Raw genomic sequence first — 25,216 nt, 5'->3', positions numbered from 1 at the left:
TGGTACTGGCATGCTGGTGCCCTACACTCTTAAATAGTACTTTGCACCTTTTAAAGTGTAATTAAAGTTAGTTATGAACCTCACTTGCATTTCAGTTGGGACAGTGTGTCTGGCACTTTCCTGTCATGAACTCCGTGCATCCTGCAGCGCTCTATGGTGTTCCAGACAGAAAAGTACTGGGCTTGCAGCATTAAAAGAAGGAAATGCAGACGAGTGACGAGAATTATTGTGTGGCGAAATTACACTCTAAAGGGTGCACAGTTTTTAGGAGTGTAGTATTATACTGACGCCCATCTTGGTATTCGTGTGTTAATACGACACCAATAAGTAGCAGTTAGGCAGGAGATTATGTAGTCTACCTTTATTGTAACAGTCTTGGATGGAGATCAAAGACCGAGAACTTCTTTACTCACATCATCATGGAATCAGCGCACTAATAAATAAAGTGTGCTTGTTGGATTTGCTCTTTAATGCAGTATAATCAAACCTGTAAACAAAACATGCCTACGCTTAACAATTTCGAAGTTTGAGTAGGGTTTAAATGCATGCATTACTCACAGTAGCATGCCATGTTTTCCTTTCCTCTGTGTGTGGTGTGAATTAATGTTCTACTCTTAACCAAAAGTTCTTGTCTGGTGACGAGCATCATGTTTTGAATATTGGATAGCAGGCAAAAATTGACATTCAGTTTTTCGTAGACTGTCTTAGATGAACAATTTACTGCTCAGTTCATTCACCTGTCAGAAGATAGCTGAACGAGAACCACAGCGGTACTTGTGGTATCTTTGTCACTTCACAGCAAGGCTAGCTGTGCTCTGGCTAACGCATCGACATTAGACTCGCACCTGAAGCATGGAAAGCTATGCAATGCTCTATTGGTACTAACTACATCAGCTTTGAGCAAAGTGGGCTGCGAAGACATTCAGCTGAAGCCTCTTCTTCACTTTCAACTCCTCGTCTCTTGAGCTGCTTGCTTTACTGAAGGGCACTTAAGAAAAGTATTAAGATAAATTGGTAGGTACCCTCAGGTACAAACGGAACCCCCCCCCCCCCCTCCTCCCCTTTTTGGTTTTTAATGTGAGTAGCAATCTTGGCATTTTTAGACCAGTTATCTTTCCAACTATCTATCTAACCACTTTCTTTGGATCATCTTACAAATAGTGCAGCCTAAAAATGTGGGCCTAACCTGATTGACGGTGCCCTTCAATAAAAAAAAAGAGAAAAAACTAATCCTTTGAAATTCCTCCAAATTCATTTTCATCTCAAAACAATGCTATGCATACTTGGTTAGTCATCGTTGTATGAGGTATCCTTGAATTTTTACCTCTATTTTTGCATCGGCTAGCAAAAGCATCATTCCCGCTTGTTGATGTCCTTCACGCATATGAGTGCGCCTTAAACTGGAATGAACGGTGACTGTTTTGATTTAATCACGGTTAAAAAATTGCTGAGGTGGAGGGGGGGGGGGGGGAGGTGTCTGACAAAAAATTTAAGAAAATGAAAGCCAGCTGCTGGTAATGCCACTCATGAATTTCTGCAGTAACTAACAGTGATGTATATTTTGACAGCATCTACTCGATGCTCGTTAATCGTTCACTCGTTGAAAAGAAAGATGGCGTTGCATTTGAAAATAAGCGTAGACTCAAATCATGACTTCATGCTAAAAAAGGATCCGGAATGTAAAGTTTGTGCAATTATTAATGACCACAGGGCATTGTAGGTGCCATCGTTTGAGAATGAAACTCAAAATTCAAAAATGGACCTTCATTTTTTTCCCTTCTAATAACCAATACTTCTGCTTTCTAGCTAGTGCAAGTGCAGCTTTAGAACAGTCTACCAGGCTAGTCCATTTTATCTTTCTCTATAGCTTTCTCTATAAATTTTTTCAAATCATGAATTTCAAACAACCAAGCCCGTACGCAGCTATACTACATAATTCCTTTTCTGTGTGTCTTTTACTGCAGTAAAAATGCCCTGAGCACACTTTTCACTCTGTAGCATCTTAATTAATGCTGTGCCTTGACACGGGGCAGTGAACTCTTGTCTTGACATTAGTTTGCTAGCTTCGAAGCTACTAATTATACGTTATGTGTCTGATATGTGTACGCGAGTTAGAGCCATAGCCGTGTTGTCCGACCATGCTACTCGGGTCTTGCTGTGGTTGTGCCGAAGCTTGAAAACTTGGCTTGCAGGAATGGGTAGTGCTGGCTATGCGAATAACACTCCAGTCTCAATTTTTACTTTTTAAAGCTTTTTCGTATTGTTTTCTTGCATCTCGCATGTGTTCTTCTCTCTGTGTTCTTTCTCTTGAAATTTTGCTCTTTCTCTTCTGTTCTTTCACTACGACACTTGTATGACAACTGACCGCACCTCGTCCGCTTGAAAAGCGTAGTGTTTTTTATAATCTACCCTACTGACTTTGCACGGTACCGAGTGAATTTAAAGTGACGATTAAGTGTTTGTGCTGGGAGTTCGGAGTGCCGTTAGCTCACCTATGAACCCAAAAGCTGCCAGTTACCAGGCAGGGTTTGAAATGTCGATGTTGCATCATCTGAGCACTGTGAGAGGCCTTGCTTGCTGTTTTTGTACTGGTTTTAAAATGCACTCACCCAGTAGCATGTCTTAATTACTCCAAGCACTTGCATCTGGTAGCATTGTCACAGTTGGAATGAATGTCCCCTACTAGATGGTGTGCTGCTGCACTGTAACCACGAATGCGCCGTATTCTTGAACTTAAAATCTGCAACAAAAGTTTAAAAAATTTAGGTGCAATGCACGGGTGTGGTTTCTGTGGGAATTCTTCCCTTAGAGGTGATTCGCAACAGTTCTTCACGTCACCGTGAAACTGCCACGTGCTTCAATATGGAACAGCAGTGATGAAAGCGAGGATGACTGAATGTGCAGGATGCACAAGATAATTTCTGGAGCTTCTCTTTGGGTTGACAGTTGTGCTGAGTTGCTTATGAAGATTTATGAAGGGAGATATTTGAAGAGCTGCGTCCATTGTTCGTGCAGTTCAATGAAAGTAGTTTGGCAAGCTAGGCTTGTTTGAGCAGAAAAGGTTGCCGATATGGGATAATTTCACTGGATAATCGCAGCAGCTCGATTTTTTCTTAGTTACAGCTACATAGTAAGGGAACAGATAATAAAGGCTCGAGAAAGCATAGAGAAAAATCTTTTTTTGTCGCTAATTAAAGTGCAGGAATAATAAGGAAAAGGGATATGAAAGTGGGCGAGAATAAAACTTGCCACAAGTTGGAGCTTGCCGAACACACATCTGCATTACATGTGCGATGCTTTACCAATTAAGCATCATCATGACGGCCACCCTTTAGTGGGTATTTTCTTTAATATTTGTGTTTCCGTACAAGATTAGCCCTGGAAATATTAGCCACCACCACTCATGACCATGGCCATGAAATAACCACAGGCAATCGCGTAGTATGTTAACTTGCAAGCCGGCAACTGGCCAATAAAACCCTTGTGGGCTACGTGAAGGCATCAGGACTTCCCAAGTGAACACCCTCGCTATGCGGTAGCTCTCTGGTGGTGACGCCGATGGGCAGGTGCGGCCGGTTGGCACAGGTGGCCTATGTGCTTCTTCATATTCTTTTGTTTCAAGCTTATGTTCTTGCCCTGTCTGCTCTTTATTCTCTCTTTGTCCTCCTCCTCTCCTCTCTTTTGTTTTTCCTCTCCCCTCTCCTTGTCGTCTGCTCGGCTTCTGCGCTTGCTTGGCCGCTGGCGATGCCAATGATGGTGGCGGTGGGGATGTGGATGGCTCTGGTGACAGTGCTGGGCCGATTGCGGCTGCGGCTGCTTACGACGTGGATGACGACACTGAGGCGAAATTTTGTGCTGCCCTCAGGAGCCTGCTGGAGATTGTGGACGAGGAGCTGCGGCACAGGTACTACCTGGTCACTTATATACTACTGCCACACTATACTGTGCTAAGCCGTCCGTCGTCTTCTTGTTTCTCTGCGGCATCTCACTATTAAGACACGCTTCCTTTCCTTTTTCATTTGTTTACTTTTGGCTGTCTCACTGTTTTACTTACATGTTCTTTTTTTTTTCTGCTTGGTTGCTCGTGAGGCTCGTTAACGTCGGCTTTTTTTTTTTTTTTGCACATACCGTTCACCAGCCTTTTACTGTGTACCCTCTTTTAATCGGTGGCCTCTTATTGTCACTGTTCTTTTTGCACCCTTTCTACACCCTTTTGGGTGCGAATGTTCTGAAAGGGTGCTCTCGTGTGGCTTCCTTTGTCAACTCCCTTTTTAAACCATTTCTGGTTTTCCTGTTGCACACGTCCTCCTTCCTTTGGCATCTTGTTGCATTGTGTGACTTCCTATAGCTTTCCAACTGTAATGGCATGTGAGCGCATGTTTCCACTTTAGACATGTTTGCATTTGCTCTTTTGTGTGTGTTTGTGATAATGTTTTGCGTGTGCATCCCACTTAAATGCCTCTGTGGTTAATGGCATGTTGGTGTTGCATATGTCAGAAGTCTGTGGCACCGTCCAACATGTTGATGATGCCTGCTGCCATTGAATTCTCGTCCTTGGTTCACGGAGGTCAGTGTTACTGTTCATCTCTAGATGCCGACCCAAGCCTGTCTCAAATATCAGTCCTCTCCTAGGCTTTCTCGCTTACGTTCTTCTGCCACTGCTGTATTCCCGGTCATCCATATTTTATGTCCCTTTGGCATTCATGTTTCTGAGCTGGTCCTTTCCTGTTACTGGTTTGTTTTGTTTGTTTGTCTTCGCAACCTATACTCTCCTTTGTTGGAATGTTTTCAGTGGGACTTGTTTACCCTTTCTGTTTGTGTGTTAATTGTCTTTCTTAATGCTATAAGGAATTTGTGTTGCTTTATAAAACAGAAAGCGGAAATCCTTAAAACGTACTGCTTTACTTCTCTGAAATCTTCCACTGAAAAAAAGAGAAGTTTGCGATGGTCTTTGTAGCAAAATGTGCTGCTTCACTTAGTTGCACAAAGTGAGGAGGTTTGTGTCATTCATTTGAGCAGTGAAATGCTGAAATATTTAATGGGACTTGGGCACTTATTTAAACCATCAATGCTACGGATGTGGGCACTGTTAGGCAGACTAAAGTATCTCTTGGCTCATGTGTGTCTCATGTAGTTCACTGCACAAGCCTTCCTCTTCGCATAGCAGCAGCCGTGCAACTGAGCTCTGTGGCACCTTTTGATGGCTCTGACTTTGTGATAGAGCTGCATGGGATGGAGCTATGCAAACCATAATAGGGTCCTGATGGCGAAATGGTGGGGCAGCATGCTTCGGTGCTATGAAACTTTGAGGGGGGAATTTTCATGAACTTTTCTTTCTTTTCATCGACGAAACCTTGCGCCCGCTTTATGGATACGAACCACACAATTGCTGTTCTCATGTAATAAGAAAATTCCGATCAAGAATAGTCCATTTCACTCTGGATTTCGGAGAAGTCCTTCCAGAGAACATACACGGTTAAAGAACATCCTGTTGCGCTAACACTAACATTCCAAAAGCATATACACAGCTTTACTTTTTTGCGCAGAAACAGTTCATGCAACTTGCTGTCCCTTAATTTGGTGTGTATCTTTTTTTTTATTATTCTGTCCACCCTCCTGCTTCTGTGTTTTATTGGATTGTTTTGCATGTTTTTGTTTCCATTGAAAGATGCACAATCACATGTTTGCGCAGTAGATTGTCGACCCTGCTCATAGTCTCTCATGGGTATTTTTTTTTCACCCACACATTCTGCATGTGTAGCCCATGTTTCCATGTCCCTTGTTTCCGTGTGTTCACACGTCCAGCCGTATGCTACTCCATGTGCAGCTTTCCTTCATTTGTTTGGTTAGCGATATTGTACGAAATTGCTAATGTTAGCATGACTAAGATTACATCCCGAGACAGATACTAAAAGTTAGGCACGCAACGGACAAGCTTTGTCTTTGACGTTTCGGCATGTGTTGTGTTCTTGCCAGCACACAATGAAAACTGGACAAATACTGTGAGCCAGCCGTCTTGTCAGCTATTTTTGATAAAAGGCATTAATCTTTGAAATACTGATGAAACCTTGTCATGACAACACTGAACTCATGCAACTTTCATCAATGGTGTTTTTTGGCAGATTCTCACATGCAAGATTAGAGTAATAATTGGTGAATAGGTGTAGTTATTAGTATGATGTTGGGACTGAACATGAGATATATACAGGCTCTGTGTCCTTTCTTTGAAAATAGGTGCGAACTGTCACATTTAGATGTGACAGAGTCTGTACAGAAATAGTTTTAACAGTTGGGATTAGCTTAAAGCAATTCCTGTCATGGCTTGTCTGACTTTAAAGATGGTCTGGTCAAGGATCTGCATTTTAGATGCAGTAAGGTGTGTGAACATGCTTGCGGCCTAGGGCAGTCAGTGCATTCCCTCATCGCTGCGCATTCCTTCTTTCGTGCTTCGTGTTTCCCTTGCATTACTGCCTTGTGTTTTCTTACATCGACTTACAATTCATTGGTGTTTGCACCATCTTTTGAATCGGGCCTATGTGCTTTTTCATTTTGCTTATTTTACTCTGTCCTCCCTTTGTGCCCACTACTCGATATCACTGCATTCAGTGCCGTCAGTGTGCATTGGATGAAGGCAGAACCACTTCATTCTCCAAGTCTTGTGATCAACTTGGAGTTTTTTTTTCACTATGTGTGGTTTTGGACACGCATTCCTTGTGTGCTTGTCCTTGCACGCTTGCACGGATGTTTACTGCACTTCTCCCTCTCTCACTTTGTTTACTTGCTTGGAGTTTTGGCATTTCTTAGTTTGTGTAGTTTTTGTGGTATTCTGCTTGAGGTGTCTTTGAGGTTGTGTCGTAACATTTGCTTGTGATCAGCTTTGTCTTTTTTTGACATCCTCGCCTAGCAGTTCAAGCAAGCTTGCAAATGAAATGTTGCTGCTTGCTTTTGTTTTTCTCTTGCCCTACCAGTTATTGTGCAACTTCGTTCACCCTGTCTTGACAGCCTTTTACCGAGTTTACGAAAGGTCTCTTTATTTTTGCATTTCTAATCTTACTTTACCATCCTTACCGCTTTCGATGCATCTTGGTGGTATTATTATTATTATTATTATTATTATTATTATTATTATTATTATTATTATTTGCATAACTTGAATTTCTTGTGCCGCTTCAGAGTCATCTGCTGGGGACAGTCTATGCCCCTACACTTCACACATCAGCAATTCTTTGCTCTCACTCCAGCTTTCTGTGGCTTTATTCCTGTGCTGCACTGCTCAGCCACGCTTTCAAAGCAGTGACTGCCTGCAAATTTGCAAAGCGCATGACACGCTCCTGTTGACTATTTTGTGTACTTCAAATGTTGTGAAATATGCACGCTAGGCTCATGCAAGGCACGATTATAAGGTGACACATGGCAGATATTGACTTGGACATTGCTGTGTTCTTCCAGTCTTTTCGTATCTAAAAATAGAGCTTGGTTTTTCAGGAAACAAGGTGGCTACGATCTGAGAGAAGTCTTTTGTCTAGATTTTTTATTTTTAGTGAATAGCTGTACATCCATAAATAACAGTATGACATTTCGATTCCTTGAGGCTGCAGCAAATGATTAGTTACAACATACTTCAATGCAACTGATTCAAAACGTGCACTGAACGCAGTGTGGCTTAGGGCTTGAAGCGTAAGTCATTGTTACATCACAGAAATTGATGCTGGCAAATGTAGTGGCTTGTCACCACTGTGCTGGGCTGACTGATGCACATTTCAGTGGTTTGTGATAACACGTGACCACAACCTGTGGTTTCTGTGGTGTAGAAAGTAACATACTGCTTCTGTATGTTGAATTGATTCTATAGAGATATGATTTAATTATTTGTTGCACGTTTAAAATTGTGCTTCATACTATGTTTAAGGAGTGGGCAGTTACCGATTAAGGCCGGAAAAAATTAGATGCCAAATATTCATGTCGGTACCGTTTTTCAATCAAATAATATATTTCTTTTGCACGTCTCAAGTGCTACCTAGGTGCTTCTGACACTTGTGTAGTAGAAAAAAAATTAGACACACACTAGATGCAAATAATATGTTAAGCTAAAATAAAAGGTCTCAGTGCACAACTATTTCCTAGCATCTGCTCTGTGATAACACATGCTTGCTGAGAAAAATCACGAGTGAAGTCATTATTTACGGTCTTCAGCACGCACAAAAAGAAAGGAAGGATCAAAAGTATAGTCAGTGACAGCCTAAAAATGCAGTGAGTGGCAAAGATAAAGCTGTTCTTTTTAATGAGAATTGATGTAAAGCTGCTCCAGGTCAGTACCGTTTACTCATTTCCATGACGTCAGAACAGAGAAAAACACGCATTGTTGACATTTTGTTCGCAATTGTTGACATTTCTCAGGGGCCTACTGTACACACTCGAGTACGGGCCGCACTCTTGTAAGAGCCACACCACCCAACTTCGCTGCACGAAATTTGAAAATGTAAAATAAAAACTGAACTAAAAACTGCCGCCTCAGCTTGCATCTCCTCTGATTATGAGTGCAAGGACTATAGTGTCTTCGGACATTGTTGTTAAAAGCTTTAAAGTCGCAGGCATATCTAACACTACGGGTGGCACGGGAGACGTCTGTGTCCACGAGTGTGCTGCTGAACCGAGCCTGAGCAGCGGCAACAGTGACAGTGTTAAAAACGAGACGGGCACCCGGTGCATGATGAGCATGTGGGAAGAAATAAATGCATTGTGAAAACAATATTGTTTTGCTCTTTTGATACTTGGGGATCGTGTGGATTGCGCACAGCTAAAAAATTTGATGGAGATGGCCCGCTTTCTCGTAAGGGTGTGGTCCTTACACAAGTGTGTACAAGTTTCGTGTTGCTGAAAGTCGGGCATGCAAACAGGGTGTAAGCACGAGCGTGAGAAGGTATGAGAAGGACAACACAAATCCCATGGTCCCTGTCATTTCTTCGTGCGTCCCTGCCTTTGAGTAACATGAATCCTTACCAACTTGCTCAACTTTCGGTCATTGTATGCGGGAGGTTTTGGAGTGTGCAGGCATTAGAAATACAGATGCCACCCGATTTCTTAGGTTGTTGCCGACTACACTGCATTGCAAAGCAGTGAGCACACTTCATCACTTCTTTGAAAACACTGGCTTAACTGCTAAATATTGACTGGCTCAGCACCGTGTGTAATTGTGGGGGTCGCACTCGTGCATCTGCGTGAAACATACTCGCTTATGTCCATCATCTGCGGACTCTGTTTCAACTGCAACTTTCTGCAAGAGGCACATTTCTGTTTCTGTTTTTTTTTAATATTAGAACAAGAATTCATATATTTTCTTTAGTTATTTTTTAAACTTATATTCAACAAGTGATAAGGAATAGCTGTTGCCAGCAGCATGCAGGGACTATTTTAACAGCGAGGCTGTTCAAGAAAGCTGTAATTTGTGGTTCGTATCAAGAAACTATCATCATCAGCAACGAAGACTGACATAAAAGAAAATAAATTTTCTTGCCGAGGCAGAATTCGAACCCACATACCCACGGTCCCAAGGCGACCATCGTAACCACTAGGCTATACAGCCACGCTTGCAGAACATGCATTTATGCGAACCATATAATTGCGTTCGAGCGTCGTCGTCTTCGTCCACAGCTGGCACGTTCACATGCGCTCGGGCTCTGCGAGGTGAAGAGGAGGTTTTGCGCGCTATGCTGGGGAGAGAGATAAAGAAAATGAGAGCGAGAGAGAGACGCATTCACGGAGCGGGTCTGCTGGAACGCGTTTCGGCATTGTAACATGGTGTCGGTATTGCAAGCTGTGCTAAGCAACGCACAGCTGACGGCCGTAAGTCCCAGACGTCCGAAAAGACATTATCATCATCGTGAGTAATGAGATGAAAAGTACACGTGCACTTCCGGAAAATGCTGGGCTACGATCGCCCAGCTTCGCTGTTTCAAGCCTTGTGCGGCCGAGTGCAAGGTTAAGCGTTTTTTCTTTCAAATAAAAGCAAACAGGAGAGGTGACAATATATTGTCCGTATGCCAGTGCATGTGGATGCACTCCTGTATTGCTGTGGCGATCTCAGAACCTAAGCTCTGGCTCTGCCAGGCGCTGTTGGCCTCAATGAGTCAGAGGTGCAAGAAGCGCTCCCCCCCACCCACCACATAGGCACTGGCAGAGTGGTGTGGCTACGTAGTGGCGTCATTGAAGTCCAACCTTCTGTAGCAAAATTAGATGAAATTGGACATACTCGGGGATTCCACTCCTGCTCCAACTGTTCCAAACTGCGCCACACGGAATTTACTGAGCCATGCTCGTAAAATCAACCAAAATTGAGCCAAACTGCGCCAAAACCAGTCTCGGAATTTGATATAGCGTCTATTGCCAGCAACTGCACCGGTGCAATCACAAACCCTGTGCATCCCGACCAGCATGGTGCCATGTGACCAGCCATGTGCCATGTGCTGTTAATCCTCGTCTTGCCACCCAAAATCCTAATTTCTTTGTAGCTGCGCTATGCTAGACGACGGGATCACGAAATTATAGGGAACCCTTGTTAACTCGGAACTCTGATATCTTAAAATATTAGTGAAGTTGTATTTTTCTTCCGGACATGGTGTCAACCAATGTGTTTTTCATTGCTTATCTCGAATAGTTTTTGCACTGGACTCAGGATATCTCGAAATCTCAACTTTTCAAATACCAGGGAAAAGTCAACAGGGCAGCATCAGTAGCGTTGCTTACACTCGCTTTTCACCCTGCGGCAGGTTGCTTGCCGAGCCAAAAGCCGTGCCGTGCCGCGCTTTCTGCTTACAGGGTCCTGCACATTTCGCTTAACATGTTCGAAAAAAAGATTTCGAGCTTCCCGCTGCACTGTTCTTGCTGAACTTTTGCAGAAAGATCACATTTTGGAGTCTATTTCATTTAGTGTAACATTTGCCACAGTAATTTCCTTGTTTTCTAAAAAAAAAAGTGCAAATTTGCCTTCGTTTATGGGGATGCGAGCTGCTGCTGCAACAGCGCAAGCATAAACTTGTTGCTGCCTGGCAGCAGCTACAGAAAGCAGCCCGCTCTTCTGGAACACGTGACAATTCTCCCTGAAAAGCTGCTTTCACAGCAAGAATATTTATTTTTGTATAATTAGGTGCCATGCTTGTACTGACTAATAAAAAAAAACAGCTATCAGGGACCATTAGGATTAGCTTTAAGCACAAGATCACTAGTAGCCATAAAACAAACTGCACGAACAGCCTCTCAATGTCTCTGGAGCCTGGTTGAATCAAGCTTTCCAAGATTTAAAGGCTGCTTTATGGCTACCTTTCCAAAAACGCGAAATAAATGGTTGCCAAGAAAAGGTCAGAAGTTGTGGGAAAACAAAAGAAACGCTGCTGAAAGACTTGTGTGCCTCAGACAAATTTAAAAGGGCTCGGTGCAAGGAAAACGTCGCTGATTGTAGCGTAAAAGATATAAACTCCAAAATGACTTGGCTGCCAAAAACACTGAATGACAGACTACAAGCAAAGATCGCAGGCTGTCACATGTAGGCTTCGGCCGCTAAACCAAAAACAGAGCTTACATTACCCATTTGTTTCTGCATTGTTTCTCAAATTCTTGTAGTTATATCACTTCTGTTAATTTGTGGTACTTTGTTTAGCAGACGGAGTACAGTAACCAGACTTTAGCAGTCGGTTGTAGCGAAACATTTGGTTAGTTTTGAATATTCTAAGCTGCTGAGTAGTTTACTTTTGAATACGATTTCGAATAGTTAGCATGTAGTATTCGATTTATGCTCGAAACTTCGAATATATTTGCCCACCCCTAGTTGAAGTACAATGTCGTTAACTGTTGTCATTTCTTGCGGTTGAGTGCACTATTTAAATTGCCTGTACGAAGGCGTGGGAATTGGTACCACAATTTTTCACCAGCAACACGAATCCTGTGCTACCGGCATGCCATTTTCTTGCTCACAAAAGCTCTGTTCTCAGTAAAACTGACACTTTGGTCACCTTGCAGCACTAATGTGCCACTTTAGCTTGTTAAAGGAACACTAGTGTACCTTTCTGTAGGAGACACCGTACTACTGGGTGCAGCAAAAGTTCCCACACTAAAACGGGCACCCTTAAAAATGGCTAGGGAACATTATTTCTATAAACTAATGTTTGGCAGTGGAACTAGTCTTTGAAAAAGTCCTCCTTTTGTGTGAATGGCTTTGATTGCTCCAGACATGTATCACTGGTGTCATGGATGGGGTCTCCATCTAATTCCGTCCCGCCTTCTTCTTATACTGGTGTCACACGTACGCTTATGATCGCGTTCGGGGCCGATCCGGATTGAGCTTGATCCGGATCGATTGTTGCTATACAAATCGTTGCGATCACGGTCTTGTGGGATCCGGATCCGGCCTCTTCATGTCTTGATCGCGATTGCAGACTGACGTCTTTTCACCCTCTAGCGTAGTATTCTGAAAACACTAAAAAAAAAAAAAGTGAAGGCAGCTCTATAAAAATGTTTAAAAATCTTTATCAGCAATAGTAAGCTGTAAAATTGAAAGATTGTCCAAATTTAACCATACTTTTCTATCTGAATTTGTAGCCCAGGCATTATGCAGTTCTGACAGTTTCCGGCGATCAGCAGGTAATAACTTGATCCGGATCGTTGGACCATGTAGCATTGACCATTGTTGATCGTGATCAAGACATCTGATTTGGATCGGCCCCGATCACGATCAGAAGTGGACGTGTGACACAGGTATAACACATGATGGAGACAGGCTGAATTCTTCAGAAAGTAGAGCAGGCTTTTCTCTCCAACACAAATTGGACTGAATAGTCTAGGAGGTTTAAATCTGCGTTTCTTGGCAGCGATTCTACAGTGATGATGAAGTCCTGGAAGCTTTTCCCGTGCCACTGTGGCACCAGCTTCACCTTGTCAGCCGGAGCCAAGTCCTGCTGTGCCCTTCCACTTACTATCGTCTATGTGAGATTCAGTGAAATGCAAATAGTTTTTCTACAAGATGTCTTTCAGTTAGTTTGCACTTTTCACCCTCACTTGCTGTTCAAAAGCGATTACCCTAAATGTCATCTCTGATTGAGGGTGAGCAACTCCTGGCGTGATTGGTGAACTTGCTGTTGGCATCTGTGCGGCTCTCTGCCAATAAGCTGTCGTTTTTGGGGTTTATGAAGTGCTTGTTGGTGACAACAGCCTTGCCTGTAGAAAGAATGCTTCAGTGACATGCCGCACTGCTGAAGCACTTAAGCAGCTCTGGTCTCTCGTGTGCGCTCAGCCAGTCCACAAACTTTTTGATACTTGTTAGGGAACATGAGCAGATCTTTTAGAGTTCTGAACGAATAGTTGGGAGAAGTTCCTACATTTTGGGCCACTTGACGCATAGGTCATTGCGAACTCTTAGTTTTCCCCAGGATCTTCTTGACAATGTGCAACGCAGTTGCTGACTTTGTTCTTCTGAAACACATTCTGTCGTTGCAGATGCACTCACTTCTAGCCTTTTCGCACACTCTTAGATGGTTGTGTTTTGAAGTCGAGGCCCTCAGAGAACTTTAGCAGCATGGAGTTCCTCGTCATAGAGCTTCTCTGTTGTCACTTGCATATTCCTCCTGGTCTTTCTAAAGGCAAAAGGCAAACTTTACAAAGAATTAAAATGAAAAAATTAGTGTAGCTTCCACTGGAGGCGCACTGCTAAAGAGACAGCGGAGCTGATGGGCACCTAGCTAGTCCTTGCTTTTGGGCTAGGCCAAGCACTACCAAGTCATCCCTACCATTTCCCGGAATGTATTGATTATTGATCGATTATCGATTAGCTATTGATTGGCTATCAATTGGCTGTCGCAAGGTATTAGTCATGTATTTGGGCTAGGCTAAGCACTACCTAGTCATCCCCAGCATTTCCCGGAATTTATTGATTATTTGTCAATTATTCATTAGCTATTAATTGGCTGTCAATTGTCTATCGATGACTGACTAAGCTTAAGTAGTTCCAACCATGCTTCGCTAGACTTAGCCAGGCTCAGCTTCGCTAGTTCACAGGGGTATGTGCCATTGCGCTTGGACCCTTTCTGCATCACCGCCAGTATCGGCCCACATTTTTGGATTCAGCAGACACATTACGGCCGGCTTACACAGCTCCACTGTTAAAAGCATAGATCAGAGCCAGAAAGTGAACGCAGGATCTAAAATATGCTGTCAGCTGTTGTGGCACTGCCTTCTTAAAGTACATAAGAGATCTGTGACCACAGCCTTGTATAATTTGTCTGCCAAAGCCTATAAAGTTTCCGGTAAATCTTTTTGGATGTTGAAATTCAGAGTTGCTGTGCTTTTGGCATTTGACATTCAAGTCCCAAAAATAGTGCTTTTTTCTCTCTCACCTTTTTTTTAATAGGTGTGGTTTTGTGACCCAGGTATATAGAGCTTGGTTCAGTTGAATTGCCATTTAGAATTGGAAGGGAGCACATTACCTAAATATGACATAACGGAAACGGCATGGAAATGTACCTGCATAGCCAAAAAATAATAGTAATTCTTTCAGTTTCTTGTTATATTTATGTCACTTGTGTCAAAGCGGAGGTGCAACATCCATAAATTACAGTTCAGATTGAAGTTAACATTGAAGCCTTTTCTAGGACCATAAGGAGGGGTGACACTTGGCAAAGGTAGGGGCAGAAGAATGTGTTCTTTTAACGATTTCATGCTATTCTTGAACAGGCAATTGAGTTTCATGGAAAGCCGCTGGCTGATGGGAGACTTGTAAAGGCAATGTTGCCATCTCTTGAAAGCTTTTTGCTGCTTTTAGGTGTATGCCAATGCTACAGGATTTTATTCTTTAAATATGACTCAGCTATTCTCTAAGGTATAAATTCTGTGTGTTGTGTTTTCAGTTCGCTGTGTTTAGAGCTGTGTGCTGTGTTTGCCTGTTGTGTAGAAGGGAAGCAGTGTGTGTGTGGCCATGCACATATCTACTTATGCTGTAGCGTGGGCCCATTGCTGTTATTGTGTTGTTTGCGTCTGAATGCGCATTCTCTTGTAATGTCAAACTTGTTTTATACAAATGTGGTGTCTGTTTTGTGTGGAAACTGTTATCCTGCATAGACTTTGTTGTAGTTTTGTTTGCTTACGTGTTGTGGTGACCAATTTCTCTGATTGGAGCTTTATGGAGATTACATGCTGCGGTACCATCTAGGGTGCTTTGCAGGCATATTGGCAATAACTGGCAACGTACATGTTTCTTTGTCTACTTCTCTTGCGTGTGTCAAAACAGTCTGTGTATGACAGGCATGTCAGCGCTGTACCGTTTTTGCTATCGTGACAAATTTGTGTTTAACTTTTCTACTTGTGCTGAAGGTCAGAGAGGTTTGTGGCTTGTTATTGTTACTTTAGAGTATGAGCTCGTTAGCTTACTTACGTGGAGTACCGTGTTACCAAAGATGTAGACATGAGCAGCCGCACTGTTGGTGCTATCTTGTTGCACAGAGTTTAACCACAGAGGACACAGCGCTACTATTATTGCGGAGAACCAAGCACATCTTACTTTGTTGCTGGTGTAAAGTGTCAGCAGCAACAGAGTTGTTGACACGTGGTACACTTTTTTTGCTCTAGCCAAAAACACGGATGTAACACAAAAGCTTTTCTAAAGCATTGTGAATGGACAAAGTGTCACAAGATGTTGCGACCAGTGTTGTTACTGCCGTCCGCGTTTTTGGCGAACCAGTATTTCGTAAAGGGTAGTACGTACATGGACTTGCTACAGCTCTCTGTTGCTGGGATGGTGTTTCAGCAGCTCTTCTTAGAGCACTTCAGCAGTGACCGTATTAGTGCTTCAATGGCACCTTGAAATCAACTTTTTATGCTGGTACATATAATGCCTTTCATCTCACTAGTGTTGTTTTAGAGAGAACCATTTGGCAATGAGCGAGTGAGGCTAAAATTTCTAAATTTATCTTCACTTGATGAACAAAAGTGAAGCTGACTTCCTAGAAAGCTTAAGAGAGCTCATAATTTTGTGACAATCTCTCTAGTTTGTAATTTACATCCAAAGCAGAAAACATGTAAAACAGTAATTTTATTTTACTGGTATATTTTTTTTTCTGGTATGCTTGTACACAGAGCATGTTATAGCAGCACATATTGTCGCACTATAGTTAATGTGTTCATCTTTCTTGTGAGCTTGAAGAACAGCTGTTGTTGTCCCAGCTGTTGATGGTCTTTTTTTATATATACTACCTTCTGTACCGTCTGTTGTCAGCATCGTCGTCGTCTGCTGCCGAGCACGAACCGCAGCTGCGCTCTGATCTGTCTGCCTTCGCATCACAACCGCGCAGCTGTTGGCCTTTTGTGTTCACGTCCTACACATTTGTTGTTAGCCTGGTGCCTGTTTTTTTTTTCTCATTTTATTTCTTTTGCACTGTTTTTCTTTTTGCATCAGTGCCGTAGATGTGCATTCCTCAGTCTACTGCGGAAAGATTACTGCATATTTAGAAAGTATGAAAGCAGCAAAAAAGGAAAATTCTTAATGAATGTGTGTGAGAGTCAGCATGAAATTGTGCAGCTCACAATGCAGGGGTTCAGGAGTGGCCGTGGGGAATGTTATACTTGTCGTCTTGCTTGCCCGTTGCTTAAAGCATCATGTTCTCGTCTATGTCTGGGCTCTGTATTTAGTATGTGAGCTACAAGGCATCAATGGAACGACGAGTGGGTGCGTACTTTGTCTGGCTTGCGGGTGTCTGGAACTGGCTATGTTTTGACTTTGTGCTTACAACACTGGAAGGAGGTAGGTGGCTGCGCAGGGTGAGAGGCTGTGTTTGATTACTCCTCACAGTTCGAGGTTGGGCTTGGTTTCGGGCACGTCTGTGACAATCATCACACTTCCAGGCTTTCTTGCTCAAACATGTTGCATTGGGGGAGATAACTTCAGTATGGGAGAAGATTGGAATCTTTAGAGTGTGGCTACATTTAGGGGCACATTCTGAGCAGACTAATAAGATACCCGTGGAAGTGCTTGCTCTTGCAATTTCCCACAAACCATTCTTTGCATTCTTATTCAGTTCGTTAGAGTAGCTAACTAATGCAATCGAGAAAATGTTTCATGCATTAAAGAACACAAGCATTGTAAATTGATCATTGCCTGGAGACTTTCCTCTTGTTCAATGGCCTTTTTGGTTCTTGAATGTGTATGGACAGAGCAGAGCTATACTCAACACTGTGAGTGTTGGGCCAGCTCTCAGAAGTGCTACTAATTTCTGAGTTCATGCAATACAGTGAGAAGTTGTAAGCAATCATCACTTACTGCACGATTCAAAATGCTTAGTGAAGGCAAGTTCTTTTTAACTTGTGTTTTATGGGTGCACTACTTATAGCATTCAGTGGGCATTCATGGGAGAAGTTTCGGGAGTATTCTGTAAGCGTGCAGTGTAGTCTTATGTAGCGCGACGGTGTAAGTCCATTGTGTTGTAGTGCACCTGTAACAAATGGTGCTCTCCGTATTGCCAGACATTGTGGCACTCTCTTTGTCTCCAAGCTAATCGTTTGCAGACAAGCCTTACCTGTGCCGTCTTTAGCCAATTTTCACTGAGAAACTTGCAGCCCGAGTTTTGCCACTGTACCTTCAAAACTTTACTCTGCTATAGCCTCAGCTGACAGACAAATATGTATCCTCAAAACATTGCAAGCAACAGTATTCAGCTGTAAAACATTACCGGGACATTGTATGGGGAAAATGTCGAGCCGGTTTTAAGTTGCTTTAGACAACCGGTTCTGCTGTGTAAGCAGCTGTGCGAAGTTCATTTTCTGTCTGATTACAGAAGCGTGGCATGAATGCGACCAGATTTGAATGTGCAAATGCTGAGGACACTGTGGAAAGCTTCTCTGTGCTTGTTTGCTGTGTGTACTTCTCATGTGAAACAATAGGGCATTGCACTAAGATAGAAAACACAATGTAGTCTCGGTAGTTTGCAGACCGTGTATAGTTAGGGCTGAAGTCTCTGTAAACACTATGTGTAGTGTGTTTGGCAAGCCTTTTAGTAAGTAGTTGTGTAGTTTTAGGTTTCATTCAAGAAACAGCTTGTGTTCTGTGTTTTGCACTTGACTAAGCTTTGCCCTAGCAGGCAATAATCATTTTTGGTAGCTAGGAGCCCATTTGGAATGTTTCACGTAATGTGGCAGCCGTTGGGTGGAGGAGGGGATTGGCAGTCACGCACGTCCTTGTGCCCTTGTATTTTGCGTGGTGTGCAAATATTAAAAAAATTGAATAATGAATTGAATATTCTACTGTTTGAAAATGTGAATTCTTTTAGTAGCTTTTGAGCACGTGTCGTTGACTGTGCATTATCTAACATGAAATTAAAAAAAAATGCAATAACTGTTGTGAAGACATGGGAAAAAGTGATCAGTCTGACCAGCCATTTTTACGGAACCTATCCGAAGTGGAAATAACGTACTAGAGTATGCAGCATCACTCAGGGAGCCAGATTTTCCCAGCTATACCATGACCACTCTGAATAATATTTTGTTCAGACATAGCATTGGGCATTGTTTGGTACTATTTATAGATGCAGCGCGTGTGGCCTTTCATTGAATTAAATCCGAATATGTTTTACTGCAACCTACTTGATTGAGGAATGGCAGCGTCTGTCACTACCATTTGAACTACAGAAAAAGTGCTTTCTTTTTGCTCTGCAATCACCGTAAATGAGACACATTGCTGTGTTGGGTCTTGAAAGTATTCACAGATGTTAATTGGTCCACGAGGCTGCCTTTCTAAACTTTATATTGTAATACATCACCACAGAGGCTCTAAAGAGCCCTGAGTTAGTGAAAGAACTGCTTAGTTCCTGTTGCTTCCTTTGTGCTATTGAGAAAGCATGCCTTACAAATATGCATTGCAATGACAAGCTTTCTAATGTTGGGAATACCAGGATGTGAAAATTTGTTGGTATTAAGGGTGAGAATGCTGTACATTATCCGCAATATATTAAAAAAATATTCAAAATTTGTTTAACTTTGCTCTTGGTGCAATTCGATTCATATTCCTTCAGTCTTCAGTGATATTCGATTCAGTCTCAGAAACTGCTATTTGCACACCCCTATTTTGTTGCTGACACACTTGTGCCACTGCTTCCTGAACCCATTTGCCACCATGTGCAAAGGCCTTCTGTACTGCGCGTTGTTTTACTGAAAGGAGTAGTTTGCCATACGCTCATTTTCCTTTGTGCCATGAGCGCCTAGGTCAAATATTTGGTTGGAAAATTATGAAACATACATTTATTTGCATTCGAGAATAATTCAGATTTTACTTTGTGCAGTTTATGAAGTCACAGGCATTTCATTGTGCGAAAAAGTTTGAAGCACTCTGGCATGGGCCGTCGTCCTCTGGCGAATCCGAGTCACACTTACCATCAGATTCACTCTCGTCTCCAGAAGAAAGCTCAAAGAAAGTGTTGTTGTCACAAGGCTTGTCATTGCTGTCACTGTCGAAGAAAATATTCAATATCTCGCGCTCGGAGAGAGCAGCTACTGGCTGCCACCATTTCTTCTGCCCACTTGATACTGTCAAAGAACAACCACAAGCATACAAAAGTGCATTCAAGCAACACAGGCAACTATTTCCATCTGTCGGTGCCAAATCTAGCCATGCTCAGATAAACCGACAAGTGCTGCTATACATCAGTAACTTCGAGAAGTACAAAAAACGGCTGCCTGGCAATCCGCCAGCTTCGGCAATATCAACACTGCAGGTGTGCCCGGCGATTTGCCGGCTTTGCAGCGAATGGGTTATAGATTAACTTTGAAGTCTTATGTGATCTGCATCAGACTGTTTTTCTTTTTCTTTTTAAAGAGTCTGCATTTGTGCAAGGCTGCATCCACCTGCATTTCTTTCGCGATACTTTTTGGCATTTAGAAAATTTTGCACATGGCAGATAGGCTGCTGTGTTAGTGCAAACATCTGTGCAGGTGCATGTCGTATCGTGATGTGTGCCACAACTGCAAACACACTTCATGCAAAAAATGATTGTCTTCATAATCTCTTTTTGCAAGGGACAGGAATCTTGGCACGAAGCCCTCTCTAAACTTCAGTAAATTTGTGCTGTGGTGTGGGAGTGTGTGCTTGGGAAGGCTGGTTTATTTTCACATCTCAAACCATTCCTTCTTGATACTCTTCGGCCCACACAATTCCAGGAGCTTTGGTGAGAGAAAAATGGTGTGGAAGACATTTTTGAGACTAAGAGTATTGGATTCTCACAAGCAAAGTGCATTGGTGATGAAAGTCTCAGGATCCTTCATGAGAAATTATTGTGATTGGCCTGGGACACTTTCGACACTGTATATTGTAATTGCACCACATATATTTGTCGGCGTGGAAGCAGAATATGTGAAAAGTGCTTCCTGTAGTAATGCTCCGAGAACTTTTCTAGGAATGACATCATGGACATGTAGTTGACAAACCTTTCTTTGTCACATAAGTGCATCCTAATGTACGTGTGTGTGTACTAAGGTAATACTATTTGTACTGCCTTCCGTCTCGAGCTCGTCACAGACCTATGCATCGGTCTACAGTGTATGTTCATGATCTTCGTCAGTTCATGTCTTTTACAGAAAAATTGTGGTGCTGCATATTTATGCCTGACAAGATTGTCATCAGCTGCGCGCGGTCATGTAGTTTGTAGCTTGTTTTCCATCCTGATTCACTCGCATGCACCTGCAATTCTTGTGTTTCCTCTTTTTAGTACAGCTGTCCTCACTCTTCTTGGTGGATGTGAAATTGATTAGTGTGGAAAATTGTTGTTTGACTACTTCACCTTCATGTGGTGTCATAATGGATTTGCTTTTTCTTAACTTTTTTTTCCACCTCTGTGTATTGATACTTGTTGGACGTTTCAGTCAGCTGCTGCCCTTGTGCGAGCAGGGTGCTCAAAAGTGCGCCGACCTTTCGTGCAGGGGTCACACTGAGAGGTTGTCTGACCAGGACCTCAAGTACTCACAACAGTAAGCAGTTGTTGCACGCCGCTGTTTTTCTCCTGCGAAAGCAAGATTGGACTTGGCCGGTGGTTTTGTTACTTTTATTATTGTCACTAACAGCACTAACCTGTTGCTCGACGGGCATTTTTTTTTTTGTCATGGTTTGCATTTTTTTTCGATAACTATAACTGCTGGCCTGTCTTTTCAGTTGTCACATGCCCCTCTGGCCCACATCAGCAATGGCACTAAGCTAGCTCGAGCCAGTGCTCTGACCCATGAAACGTTTAGTGAGACATTTATGCAGCGATAGCTTTTTGGTGCTCTTCCTCGACTTGAATCGATGTATGGCATTACCAATGCAACCGATATCAGCCACAGGCTAAAAATAAATTAATCCAACTGTAGAGCGAGGTTAAACCTCCTGTTCACTGCATGCCAGTCAAGCTCACCACTTTATGGCTGTGCCAGCTGCTACAAATTTTGCTGCACGAAACTGCAAAGCATGGCTGCATTCCCGAGTCATGTGCTTCACACAGCATCGTGCATGGGTCTTTATTTTTGAGTTTTACGCATTGACATTGTTAAGTGGTGAAGAAGAAACACGGGCCATGAGGCAGATAAAGAATATTAAGATGGAGGCGGGACATTTATTTTCACAAACTTCATTCAACTCTGCAGCACCAGTAGGAGCAGGCACAGGTGACAGTCATTGAGCAGCTGCTACAGCAAGCAGTTTGCCATCTATTGATCATATATCATCTTGCATATTAGGTCAAGTCATGGTCATCGCAGCATTTCAAGAGTGTGCTACACGCATCACATCTATCTTATCATGATGACTTGCTAGAAATGGGTATGGGAGCCGTCGTAATATCATGATGTTGTGACGGGTGCTTTGCACATTGACAAAGACGACGACAGCGGTTTTGGCTGGTGCTGTGCTCGTGCTGACCTTGGTCTTGGCTGCAGGGCTGTACCATCTGGCCAGTCTATGCTCATAAATATGATTTCCCCGTAACATTTTTGATGGATGTAATCTCCCCGTAACAATATCGCGATAGTATATCACGATATTATGAATGTGCCACTCACAGGTGTTAAAGCATGGAAAACTAATGGCACACACTTGAAAGAGGGAAAAGCAGCAAAACACAAGTAAATAGGGTGACAATCTTCTAGATTCTTTAGAATTTTATTTTATACAGATTAAAAAAGAAGATCATCGGTGACAGAAATACAAAACTGTAGATATTCAATCTGTAAGTGGGTGCAACTGTTCGAATTGCTACATCTTAAAAGAGTGCACCTGAAAGTCTTGGAGCTTCCTTGTTTTTCTTCATCTCCCTCAAAAACTGATATTTTAGTGGAAATGAAAAAGAAATAGAGATAGGCAAGTCATATGATATGTAGAGCTCATAACCAGTTGTCTATTTAAGTAACTGAATAGGGGGCCAAAGGAAGAAAAACGCAGTTAAGGTCAGTGCAGGATTAGATAATGTGGTGAGATTTGAAAATTGGAAGCCTTAGAGTGGGCTCACAAAACAAGGCTGACTGGAGATTATTGCCAGACTCCTCCATCGTGCAGTCAACCTGAAAATCAATGATGATGATGGTGATCATCCTAAAGTTTTGTTCAAAAGCAGTTTTAGTGACATTGATGGCAAAGTCTGCTAGCTGCGAAGCCATTGTAAATGTGACAGCTGAAAAGTACAGTTTTTATGAAACCAAACTTATCAAGCAATACCACGGTTGCAGTTTCGGCCACTCATCGTTGACTTTTTGCCTTGAGTGTCATGCTGTGCTGCCTCTCACAATCAGCTGCGTACTGCTGTGCAGCCTTTGTGGCTTGCTGGCGTTTTTGTTTGGAGCGAGGACTTTGCTCACTTGTTTTGTTTTGTGTGCACTACTTGTTTGTCTGCGCTTTTGAGCTTGCACTGTCCACATAGGAAAGCAAAGTGCCTGTAACACACACACACACACACACAAAATTTGACAGCCTACATATAGCTTCAAACTAGGTTTTTGGGTCTGTAGAGCTCTGTACTGAGCTTAGTGTCTGTCATAAATGGATGCTAGTTATACAGTCTTCCGTAAATAGGACTTACATGCCTCTTACCCCTGTCCCTTTTCTTGTGTACTAAAACACCATGACTCTTTCAAGTAAACCGCTTGCTCATTTGTGCTAAAATTTCTCGCAAAGGCAGCATTTCCCTGTGGATTTAGTTTGATATCGCATTTACGGGCTTTACTTGTCTGTTTTTTCCACAATAAATCCGAAATCTAGGCCGCGTTTGCTGTAGTTGCGACAGGTGGCGCCACCTTTACGTCGCAGCGAAATTGACAGTGACGCCGCCGCCTACACGCAATTTGAATTTATTGTGGACAAAAAAAAAGGGGGGGGGGGAATGTCTGACAACGTAATAATAAATTAAGTCCGCTGTGAAATGCTGCGTTTGTGTAAAATTTCTGCATGAACGAGCCTACGGTCTAGCTGGAAAAATCATGGATGCCTGGCCCTTCTATTTATTGAACACTTAGAAATTGTTTGTCTATACTTTATTGGCCAGTCTACTGTGAGACCACAAAGTGGCTGCAGTACACAGAAAATCTATGGAGTGACAATGTGACGACTGAATCTGTCTCACGAGCTTGTGTTGGTCCCGTGTTGCAATGAAATGCAAGAATTAGCAGATTGCTTTTCTCGAAGTACGCCACAGTGTGGCTTTAACATTTAAGAGGCAAATTTCGTTTTAGTCTTTTTGCTAACTATTGGTGTAGTTAGCAGAACTGACCTGACGGAAGATTGTGCAACACTTGTCATTTCAAATTCTTGCTTTGTTGAAAAGAAGGCAGAAATTGTGAGGAATTTGTATGAACATGGGCATTGTGACCTTTGTGTATAGATCTAAGGAAAGCTGACAAATGAATATTTTGTGGATCCAGACATAAGCACTTCCCATTGTTCACCTTCACTGTTAAGTTGCAACATATCTAGCTATCATGGCTTTCTTGCATGCTATGTCTGAGCTGAACCGGGCGGCATGTAATTTTTGTTTCAGTTTCTTTGTGAACTCACTGCATGTAGTTATGTCAGTAACCATCATACTAACTTGCCTGTTACATAACTATGTTAGCTGCTCTTCTCTTGTCTGATGTTATAATATACAGCATTGTGGTATTGTTTGTATACTCATGACTAGATATACACTGTAGACTTAGTTAGGTTGTATTTACAGAGCCTTGCACAGTAGATGAGCTTCGTTAAGATGTACACAAAAGTGAATGAATTCTGCTATCATTGCACACTGTGTCTGTACCGATGTTTTTCTCATAATGTTATGATTCTTCTAAGCACATTTAGTGAGCGGTTGTGGGTCATAGGTATTACAGTTCAATAAATGTGCTGAATCATTCACTTAATTATTGACACTAATTGGTTGACTGCTGCATGATATCAGGTGCCTGCAGATGTAAAAGGAACTGCTGTCTTGCTTACAATCTACTGCTCTGATAACCATGCAAAAAGTTTGATCTAGAAAGTGAAGTCCTGGATATAATTGCCTCTAACTTTATTGTGTACAATAAAGGCCGTTTAGCAGACACTTGGCCTCCAAATAAAATGTTGCCGTTAGTATCAAGCAGCACAATTTATAACTTCGGCTTTGTATTGAGGAGAACAGACCAGATGGCATGCTTTACATGAACAGATATAATGGAACATGCAGCTCCAGGACTTTAGGACATGAAAAAAAAATGTTTAATTATTGTAATGTTTAATCCAGTTACCGTCACCTGTGTAAGTCACTGAGAAAGTCGGCACACAACCGAGAGCTGGTTGCGGTGTCATAGAAGAGCTTCAGGGGGCATCATGGGTTGCTTTGTGTCACGTGTAATTGTGTTTACTACTCTCGTGAAGCTCATCTCATATTGGCCTAGTTTGTTAGCTGCCTAACGCTACAAAAAATGTGCTGTTTAGTTGGGGCAGCAAACATAAAAAAAATGCTGCTAGGCATGGCTTCTTGCTTCGGTAGTTTCCCTCAGGTGCGCGCACATGGCTTTTTGAATAAAATCATGTATGTGATTTCCGTACGCTGTACAATTCCGGTAGTCATCTGTGCTAGTATCTCTGCTATGCTAGAACTGGTTGTTGTCATCTGGCCTGTGGCAAGCTTGAGATGTCTGTACTTTAAAGTAAAAAAAAAAAAAAAAAAGACCTTTAGAATGCTGAGGTTTTGTCAGAGGTACTAGTCAG

At 42.4% G+C, this 25,216-nt stretch overlaps 1 protein-coding gene across 12 annotated transcripts in view; it reads left to right on the top strand.

Moving 5' to 3' along the window:
* Nucleotides 1-25,216, top strand: part of LOC119458380 (mitogen-activated protein kinase kinase kinase kinase 5) — a 153,861-nt gene that overhangs the window by 95,287 nt on the left and 33,358 nt on the right. For 3 of the 12 annotated variants that reach the window (XM_037720213.2, XM_037720215.2, XM_037720214.2), the window contains 2 exons: nt 3,791-3,904; nt 20,887-20,991. The exons of 1 other annotated variant lie outside the window; for it this stretch is intronic. In XM_037720213.2, the coding sequence (XP_037576141.1) occupies nt 3,791-3,904; nt 20,887-20,991 (219 nt within the window). The remainder of the gene's footprint in view (nt 1-3,790; nt 3,905-20,886; nt 20,992-25,216) is intronic. 8 more of the 12 variants (XM_037720216.2, XM_037720217.2, XM_037720218.2 and 5 more) reach the window with 7 other exon arrangements.

The sequence above is a fragment of the Dermacentor silvarum genome, chromosome 7 (assembly GCF_013339745.2).
Source record: "Dermacentor silvarum isolate Dsil-2018 chromosome 7, BIME_Dsil_1.4, whole genome shotgun sequence".
Classification (NCBI taxonomy): Eukaryota; Metazoa; Arthropoda; class Arachnida; order Ixodida; family Ixodidae; genus Dermacentor; species Dermacentor silvarum.
Note: the sequence above shows the minus strand (reverse complement) of the source record. Positions and strands in the feature narration are given on the sequence as shown.